Source organism: Megalopta genalis, chromosome 2 (genome assembly GCF_051020955.1).
Source record: "Megalopta genalis isolate 19385.01 chromosome 2, iyMegGena1_principal, whole genome shotgun sequence".
In the NCBI taxonomy this organism is placed as follows: domain Eukaryota; kingdom Metazoa; phylum Arthropoda; class Insecta; order Hymenoptera; family Halictidae; genus Megalopta; species Megalopta genalis.
Genome location: NC_135014.1, coordinates 1,115,133 through 1,125,209, shown reverse-complemented (window position 1 = coordinate 1,125,209; position 10,077 = coordinate 1,115,133). Strand labels below are relative to the sequence as shown.

The 10,077-nt window shown below is 36.2% G+C and overlaps 1 protein-coding gene and 1 long non-coding RNA gene across 2 annotated transcripts; one reads left to right on the top strand and one right to left on the bottom strand.

Moving 5' to 3' along the window:
* Positions 1 to 757: 757 nt before the first annotated feature.
* On the bottom strand, positions 758 to 5,489 carry dbo (Kelch-like protein diablo). Its single transcript, XM_033475745.2, has 5 exons — positions 5,176 to 5,489; positions 4,779 to 5,094; positions 4,010 to 4,707; positions 3,558 to 3,900; positions 758 to 3,367 (listed from the first exon to the last, which is right to left on the bottom strand). Exons 1-5 carry the CDS (start codon positions 5,487 to 5,489, stop codon positions 3,176 to 3,178), a joined length of 1,863 nt encoding a protein of 620 aa, XP_033331636.1. The 3' UTR covers positions 758 to 3,175.
* Positions 5,490 to 5,542: 53 nt separating this feature from the next.
* On the top strand, positions 5,543 to 9,167 carry LOC117223472 (uncharacterized). The gene is made up of 3 exons (XR_013037190.1): positions 5,543 to 5,920; positions 6,241 to 8,297; positions 8,654 to 9,167. It is a non-coding gene; the product is annotated as an uncharacterized LOC117223472 (long non-coding RNA).
* Positions 9,168 to 10,077: the final 910 nt, after the last annotated feature.

The window sequence follows — 10,077 nt, the reverse complement described above, 5'->3', positions numbered from 1 at the left end:
CTTTTTGTAAAATCATAAGAATATCAACAAATATTTTGTAAAATATCTGAAAAAAGGTTCTGAAATGTAATTAAATCATAAATTCTTAATTCGATCCGATTAAATTTTTAGTTACGATTACAATAATTTTTTATTTTGTATCAATGGTCGAAGTATATTAATTATTATTGTTATTTAGACTTTCAATTGTGATATGATATTTTTAAACTAATGATTTGTAAACGATTGTTTAATTTAACGAATCCTAAAATTTACCATGGCACTATACATTATATAATGTCTTTCATTTTAGTTTAAAAATTAGTTATACGTAAATACTTTACCTGTAATTTTTTGGATCCCTAAATATATTTAAACGAATGTGATCTCGCATTTGAAATTTTAATATAAATTTTAGAGAACAAAGTCTATAAATGTTTCTATAAAGATAAACACTTTATTAATCAACTACGTTCGAAAAATGAAATAAACTAATATTGATATAATAAAGTATAATAAAAAATACATATTGCGATATCCTTAATAATTTTTAAGAAAAACAGCTTACAAAATATCTTTTTGATAAAATCATATAGTTATGTTAAATTCAGTTTTGTTCGTATTCTAATCATGACAAAATGTATGGTAAGACCTCGATTTCATTGCAAAACAATAAAATAAAATGAAAATAGATTGAATGCTTCATATCCTGTGTGCTTGATGAATAAAATAGTTTCTGAATATATTATAGATGACTCAGATGAAAATTAATTACAAATTATTCGAATTAATTTTTTTATATAAATAGTAAATTAATTATTACAATTTGAACATTCTATGACAATAAGATCATCGCCCTCGTGTTGCAAAGAAACATTAGATAAGAAATGCAACAATTTTTTATTTTCGTATATGTAGTTACTCTAAAAGTAAAGTAAAAATTAAAAAAAAGCTGCCATAATTGTAATATGAATTATGATGTTGACGCATAATAATGAAATACAGAAATACAAAAATTTTTCTTTTTGCTACCCAAGATGGATTGCAATTTATGGTATGAATGACAAATTTTGTTCAAACGTATCGTTTTGTAATATACTATTTTAGCTTGCCTTTTAAATATATGAATTAGTAAAAAATATTTTTATCTAATTAATTGTATTATATCATTTTTGTAAGATAAATCATTTAAAATATAGTGAATTTGTTAATACTAAACTCCCCGATTATCAATTGTACCATAAATTACAGTCTATTTTGCGTACATAAATCGTTCATTTTGATTGTCTGCTCTAACTGTGAAATTCGTTATAAAGTCAAAAATTTGTGCTAATAATAAATATACTACTGAATAAAACTGAAGACAATCGATTTATTAGAGTGAATATAATAAATGCGTTTCTTAATGGAGAGCATGATTTGCAACCAAATGAAAAATATTGATATAAACGGTACATCTTCTCTCTTTAAAGATGTTTGTGACACAAATTAAAAAAGCGGTTCGATTAATAATTAAAATGCTAAATGGAGATTGAGAGTCTTAGAAAGAGATAGTAGTTCGTTAAAACTACAAGTTGCCTACTTGTAAATCAAGTTTTACGTTGAACACTTTTTTGAACTTTGTTTAGTAGATTACAGTAATTTGTACCATTATAAATCTCTAGTCGGATTACTCGAACTCAACACAAATATTTCACATTTGTTATATGGATTTTTAGAAATATATCGTAGTCATGAAGAAATAGAAAATGTCCTCGTATTTTACTATTAATCAAAAACAAAATCGTTCTGTCGACAAAAATTATGAATACGATGTCGAAAACATACATAATTTCTAATAGTAATATTTTAACAAGCTATTGGAGACAATTACATCATATCGTCAGTATATTCTTATACTAGACACATGTTCTGGTTCCATCAACAATCTCATAGATGTAACAAACCTAGAATGATTCGTAAACTTTCAATTTGTAATTAATCGACAAAAATTTTTTACAGTTTTCATATAACTTTCTATTTAAATAATTACAAAAGCATACTTGATAGTAAAATATTGCTTACACTCCCAGCCGAATTTGCTGTTCCTTATTATTTTATTATCACAAACGTTACATTATGAAATTGTTGGACAATGATCCCTATCACCATTTTGTACAATAAGACTATTTTGTCACTTTAAATAGAACTTGAACTTATAAAACGTGAGTTTTTTTTGTGATGTGAACAAAAAAAAAAGGTTTTTATGCGTTCAAATGTATTGTATAGGTAAGAGATGAACTCGTGTTACAATGCGTACGCGTTCTTTTTTTCACTGCTTGTGAACAAAAGCATGCTTAGAGCCAGAAGCGGTCGTTTCATTCATCGGGTTTACGTAATTTTTGGTTTCAGTTCAGTCTTGTTGATAAATACGATGCACGTAAAAAGCATACTATTCGAGACAGAAATAATTCGTTTGGTTGGTTTCATTTTATTATTATTATTATTATTGTATCGGTGTATGTGCGAGCTGCTCTACACAACGAAGTTCTGTCATTGATACGAATTGTAAAAATTTACGTCTCTCTGAGTCATTGTAAAATGGAAGGTGCGAGCATCCCATCGAAATGAGTACTGTGTTCCAGAATACTTAGAAGAGATTTTGCCTTTCTATTTGCTTTCTTTCACACATACATATATATTGCTTAAACGTTCACGATATACACAACTGTTTCATCAACAAAATTACAATAATGTAATACTTATGCTTAAAATGATCGTAATTCGTGTCTCGTAGTTAATAAAGGGGATATATAAATAATGTAAAGGAGCTAACTTAAAAAAGAAAATAAGATATTACAGAAAAAAAATGCTGTACTCGCGGCAGTATGAACATCGTTGAAGGACATATTTTCTACGTAAACGGAGGAAAATATACATCCATATTTAGTACAAAGTAATTATCTCACATCGTGATAAGCTAAAAATTAATGCAACACGATTTTACAATAAAAACGACTTTATCTTTAGAAAGGCAAAGTCTTGTAAAATGCATGTATTATATAATGCTCATCGATCGGCGGAAGCGTTTTCTAGTATTAGTTATAACAACAGGAACCGATACAGGAGCGGGGGGAGTTACAGGTGTAACAGGAGTTACCGGTGTAAGCGGAGTTGTCGGAGTTTCAGCCACTTGGACTGAAGAGGGGGGCCTGAGCTACCAAATGTAGTTTTCGGTTTGTGGGGCCCGCATTACTCCCACTCCTCCACCTAATCTTCTATAATTCATACAACCGCACAGTTTCCATTGATTTTGCTCCGAATCGTACACTTCTATTGTTTTTAAATAGGCAGTTCCGTCGAAGCCACCCACAGCGTATAGCAAACCATTCACTACCGCCAAACCCACCTGTAATATGATACAAAAAAATTGTACATTATCCCGGGATGGTCATGACGGGTTATTGTAGACTTACAATAAGAAGAACTGATACAAATGCACAAGGAAAACGCGAGTCAGTTGAACGATGCCCTTCATTTAATTTTATAAACGTTTCCGGCGTCATACGTTCTAAACAAAAATGTACAACTGCACTTACCCCGCTTCTTCTCGATGTCATAGCAACTATCGGACTCCACGAATTTGTGTGGGGATTATACCGTTCTGCACTTGAGAGTTCCATACAGTCATCTCGTCCTCCGACAGCATAAATTAGATTATTAAATACAGCACAGCCTAAATGCTTACGTCTCGTAGACATAGGAGATATTTGAAACCACTTGTTTTGCCTTGGATCATATCTTTCCACTGTATTTAAAGGCGACTGTCCATCAGACCCGCCGATGGCATATAAATAACCGCCTAATACAGCAACAGCAACACCAAGTCTTCTGGTAGTCATTGGTGATACTTTAGACCATTTATTTTCTTTAGGATCGTACCTAAACAAAATCGATGATTAATACAAAATTAATGGTCTTACTGTTCGAATATTTCGATCGCGCTACGATCTTGATCCCACTTTGTACGTTTATTTCCATGACAGCATACCTTTCGACGTGATTTAAACATTGTACACCATCCTGACCACCCACAGCATAAAGAAAACCATCCAATACCGCGACACCCACACTCGTCCGACAAGACGTAGTTGGCGCCACATCACACGACCACTGGTTCGTTTGGGGATCGTATCTTTCGATACTATTTAAATAGCTTTGCCCGTCGTGACCGCCCACCGCATACAATAAGTCATTCAGTACTGCAACTCCTACACCGCATCGTCTTTTACTCATCGGTGCAACCATTTTCCAGTCTGCGGTATTCGGATCGAATCTTTCAACGCTCGCAATCGCGTCGCCGGAACACCATCCTCCGACGGCAAACAACACCTCACCGCGTCTCGTTGGTTTCCTGGGGCGTGTTCTAGGACCTTGCATCAACGGCCTTTCTTGGGGAAGCAACAAGTAATTCTTTGCCTCGTCCACCAAGTCTCTGCACGCATCGTCGGATCGCACTAGAAGATCAGACCCTACGGTGCCAACTAAAAATTTTGGACTAAGAAGTGGTAGTCGGACGTGCTGAAGAACTTGCGCTAAATGTTGTCTCCTCTCGGTAACATTGTATTTAACCCAATTCATCACCGCGCTAAACACTTGTTCCTCTGTCCGCACGTTTAGCTCATCCGAAGAGATAATATCTACTAACTGGCCGACGGGTAGTAACAGAAATTCTTCGCTTTCCATTACCTGTTTGAATATAACATTAATTAGCATGAAAGAATACATTGAAACGGGACAATCCAGAAAGAGGTACATACTTCCTGAAAATTATGTTGCGTGAACTTGTCCGCGATTCGTAAAAGTTCTCGACAAGAATGAGTGTCCGCGAACGCTCGTATACCTAGACAATTAGAGGGGTCGAGTTGGCGTTTGAGAAACTCGCAACATATATCTTGAATTTCTGCTAGCTGGAGAAGGCACGCTGCTGGAAGGAGAGTTTGAACATTTGCTTCTTCGACGATGATGTGTGAAGTATAACAAAAGTCTATTAATAATTCCATTGCCATTTCGTCTATGTCACGAATCGTCACTTCAGTTTGTCGAGATTCCGCCAACTCCCCAGTAAACATTGCTCTGCAAGATATACGCATACAGAATATCAGCTGTGATTTTAACTAGACCGGAAGATCGGTGGTTACAGATTGTATGGTTTACCTGAAGTACGGACTACACGCTGATAGGATGACACGATGTGCAAATATCTTCCTAGAGCCGACATTGAGCACGACATCGCAGAGTTCCCGATGCCGACGAAGAACGTTCAGTTCTGTGAGCGTAGCACGAGGATGTTTTTCAGAGGTATGGCTGAGACGGGCTGGAGAAGGCGCGCGTTCCACAACCATTTCACCCATCCTCTGCGAGGATGGGGCGCCCGCGGTCGCTCTCCCCGAGGCGCCCCTCGACCCCCCTAGCTGGAGGCGCAGTGGGGGTGACGCCCAACCCCACACCGAGTCTATCTGCAACACCATTCACCAACCACCGCAGCTCTGGAACGTGCCCGCACTAGGACCCCTAATCTTCTTTGATTCCTGAAATTCAAACGTATATTCTTTTATTCAATCCCTGAGCAATCGAATGATTCGTCAGTATGATTTAAAATGATTACATAGCTATCTATTTATACAGCAAAGCAGTTTATAACGAGATGATATTTGAAATTGCTTAACGTACAAAATGCGTTTAGGTACATACAGATAAGATTACAGTTCTAATAATAGTGCGTTAATACATTTAATCCGAGACAATTCGCCTGTGGATTTTCAAGCTGTACTTGTGTTAGATAATGGGATCTACTACTGGGCATTAGAGAGATAAAAGTAGGCCTGGCATTGAACGTATTAACAATCTTTTGCAGTGAAATAAATTCCAAGTAATTCGGAGCAAGTTTATAATCCTTTCCGTAAGCATACCTTGCATCTTTCTTCTTTGGGTTATATTTACTATATTCGTTACATATTACTTCAAATATTTAGGTTCCACTTGTAAAGTGTAAAAGAAAGAAGTATAATGACAATGAAAATGGACGCATGTTACGCACTGATATCATTTAACAGAGTATCGTCCAAAAATTAAAATGTTACATTGGTATTTGAATCTTAAAAAACTATACGATTGAATCTACGTAGAATCATAGTTCGAATCAAAACATTGTATACGGTCAGCGTCGATCCAAAATGTGCATAAAATTTTGGCGATTAATCGCTTTATTTCTAATTACAGATTTATAAAATGGAAACGTTTCTGGCATGGAAACTCAAGTATGCGAATCCTTTAAAATGAAGTCTTTGATACCAACATATATCTTGCAAAAAACAAAGAGGAGGAGAAAGAGAGAGAAAGAGAGAGAGGGAGAGAGAGAGAGAGAGACAGCCATAAGGGGAATGTTTTTACAGATAAACACTGTTTGACATGCTGAATAAATGACAGAAGCTGTATCAAGCATTTCTGATACGTACACTATCGTGTTTGCACTCGGAACGTGTGAAAGTGTTTTTTAAAAAACTCGACGATCCGTAGACGCGAGAAAGTGTGATAGAAACATCGTTGACACTCACTGTATGATGACTGTGTGATGTTTTACGACGCACGTCCGACAAAAACTGATGAGATCTCTACGGAATTCAGGTAGTTTCCCCGCTGGCGAGTAATAAACAAAGATCTGATATGGAGTTTCAGCTTCTTTTTCGACGATATGGTTACAGGCTATAGCATAATGTCACATGCCGAACGTTGCCGTGCTCGGGAACCAAACCGCGCTTAAAATGCAACACACTGGATTTAAACGGAATATACTATCACGAAAGCACTTTCATTTTGAAATCTTCTCTGATGCACGCGATGCACCAAATACATGTACCGATTTGCTCGCTTCCGAACCAAATCCCCAGGGCTACGCTTGCGTCGTGCCAATTGTGCCAGTCCACCTTTGCCTTCCGTTCACGTCCGCAAAATGGCGTTACCTGTCCCGTTGATCGCTCAGCTCCGCTCGAACGGAGATCTATTTTACCCGCAGAGCAGTGGCGCGAGAGATTTAAATTATAGTTTTCAATTATTGTTTCCGTTTTCTATTTTCCGCAGCATTTCGATCTTATTCATTTCGTAACTGTTCATCGGTTATCGTCAAAAGACGTTGCGATGTTCGCTCAGCTTGGAACAGTCCAGTTAATATATAAATGTTGTTGCATTATTATTGATAAATACGTATATTTAATTAACAGCGATCGAAATGTATTTTTTTTTTGTCAATTGGTAAGGTTCATTTTTACAACAAAGAAGAATTCTGCACACAAATTGTCCGATTTATCGAAACAGATTTCTCAAGTTTTAATTTGTCAAGATTTATTAATAAGTGCAGATGGCAAATTAACAATGCTTCTGTAACATCGATACACGTTTCTGGTTTCATATTATCGTAAATAATATTTTTCAATTTCAGAAAATACAACATCAACTATTTAGAAAGTTTGTTACACGAATTCAATAATTTTGTTTAAATCGTCCGTATAATTTTCCTTTTATCGGCCGAATTATAATGCAAACGAGGCATACGATTCTCGATAAGTGCAGCATTAAATGCGTTATGGCACGGGCATAAAAACGGGGTGGACTGTCTTAAAATTAACGTTGCACATAACTTAACATAAAAATGCTAAACAATCGTCGCGGATGCGAGACCGCGGTAGAACCGAGGCGACAAATACCTCGAATTTGGCATAAATAACGAGGGGCAATTGAAAATGTCGCGAAATTGACGACAAGGAATTGCGGGGCACAAGCAGATTTCACGGTTGGAGGCGGAGGAAAAAAAAAGAAAAAGAAGAGCGCGTTGCGTGTACGGATATTTTTATTTCCGCGAACATCAGGTCTCATTTTCTCCCGCGAGATTATTCAATCATCACGGGACAAGTGGCACGGGCCGGGCCGGGCCGGGCCGGTCCGGCCGTTCGTTCGGCGGATCACCTTATTAAGATTACAAGGTCTGCTTGTAGTTGTGGCCCAAATCTAGGTCACCCGTAATAAGGCTTAACCGATTTTTATTGGCACCTGCCATCCAAACTCACGACGAACCGCTTAATCGTTTTATCGTATCGCGCGGCAGCATTTCTACAGCTTGCAAGAAAATTGCGATCACGGAAGTTCATTGCTTTCGATTGGCTCGGAGCTCAGGTGCCGTTTCGAAGAAATGTTTCTTTCTCTCTCTCTCTCTCTGGAATTACGGAAACGGAGATGCCTTCGTACGAACGGCTTTTACGAATAGCGAAATTATTTCGAAACTGGTACGAACTCGACTAATTAATTGTTCTAATTTGTTTCGCGACCGGAGAGAAATTCTATCGCTTTTTCTTTCGTTCGAGTCGAATAATAATACGCGCGAATGCAAAATGTCCGTGAAGTCCACTTTTTTGTTCTTTTTTAAACAAAACGACACGACGAATTTAATGCTTATTTCGAACGACGGTTAGCAAACTATTTCATTTTCGAGCAATCGATTGTTATATTTTTTCATTCGCTTTAAAAAAATGAAAAAGACGCGAACGTATTTCTGTAGATATTTATATTAGATATTTATCTGTATTTATATTGTATATTTATTATGTATGTTTGTATTTATTTTTGTATTTATTTGTTTCAGATTTGTTTGGGTATTAATATCGATACGGATAATTATATAATAAGTAATTTAATAATAAAAATAGTAAGTAATTTTTATCCAATTAACTGCGCTAGTTGTATTTAACCCCTTAATGCACAATTTAAAAAAAAAAACCGACCAAAAAAAATCAATTTTTTTTATCTAAGAAAATACATATTTGGACCTTAATTTCAATAAATATGTAAAAAAAATGCAAAAATTACTAAAAATTCAATAAAAATAGTGGATAAATAATTATAGTGAATATTGAATCGCATTGCAGATCGAATTTTGTACCCATCGTACTGTTTTTCAATTAATATAGGTAACATAACATAAGTTGCGACGCCGACCGTATATATACGGGTCTGCACATTTTGGCCGGTTTTGCACTCCCGTGTTAATACGTTTCTGCGCGTTAAGGGGTTAATATTGTAACAGCCAAGAATAAAAAATTGTTGAAATTGTTGAGAAATTGTTGCAGAACAATAAAATAAATAATAAATAATAATAATACTGCGTGCGCGTTAAGTGATCATAAGAAAAGTAGCAATTTAACACGTTCCGTGCCACGTGTACCATCGATGGTACACGCTTGCATGTTTACTTAGTGAACTGAACAAATTGTTTACAAGAAATTTAGAACCGAAGAATCAATTTCCACCGCAAGAATGGGCGTTGATAAGTTTTTGTTACGTTGTTATGTGTACGAGAATTAATAATTGCACGTAATACATCAAGTTTTAGTAAAATATCAAAGTGTGAAGATTCGAGTAAAAAAAGCTCGGCACGGAACGTGTTAAAGCAAAAACTAAGTTTAAATTTAAAATAAACGTAGATAATATCAGACTTTGGCCACCCCTGTATAGCAATTTCTCCCTAATTCGCGCTCGGATTGCGCAGAAAAATGAACAATTTCGGAGGAGAAGATACGAAATACTACTTAGTTACCGATTCTAATTCCGTTTGAAATTACGGCCACTAATTTCTCTGGTAAATCCATAAAATCCGCGGCCTAGTAATTACCAGGGAATTTGAAAAATTTACGGTGAAACATAAAACGGCGAAAGAATCGAAGCCAACTAAAAATGCCGACACGGCGATCGCAACTTATGATTATTTTCGAAAGAAAATACGATCGCACTTTGGCTGCCCGCGTCTTGCAAATCGACGCGGACAATTTTTATTTCGCGAGGCTCGAACGATCGTGTCTTGCTCCTCCCGAATTGTCCATTTTCGTGCGCGATCCGAGCGCGAATTAGGGAGAAATGACTGTACTGTCGAATAATAGTACTCCTTCTCGCCAAATCGACCGACGTTGTTTACAAGCTAAATTAAGATATTGTTGATCCGTTATTTTCACGGTTCTGTGAATCTAGTATTAAAAAACGAAGTGTCGCGAGTCGACCTCTCGCGACCCCTCG

Excerpts from the sequence above, each read along its gene's own strand:
- dbo (XM_033475745.2), bottom strand. The coding sequence starts at position 5,489 with ATGGTGTTGCAGATAGACTCGGTGTGGGGTTGGGCGTCACCCCCACTG. Across the intron at positions 4,708-4,778 it reads CGCAACATAATTTTCAGGAA|GTAATGGAAAGCGAAGAATT; the intron begins GTATGTACCTCT and ends ATATTCAAACAG. Across the intron at positions 3,901-4,009 it reads TGTTTAAATCACGTCGAAAG|GTACGATCCTAAAGAAAATA; the intron begins GTATGCTGTCAT and ends GATTTTGTTTAG.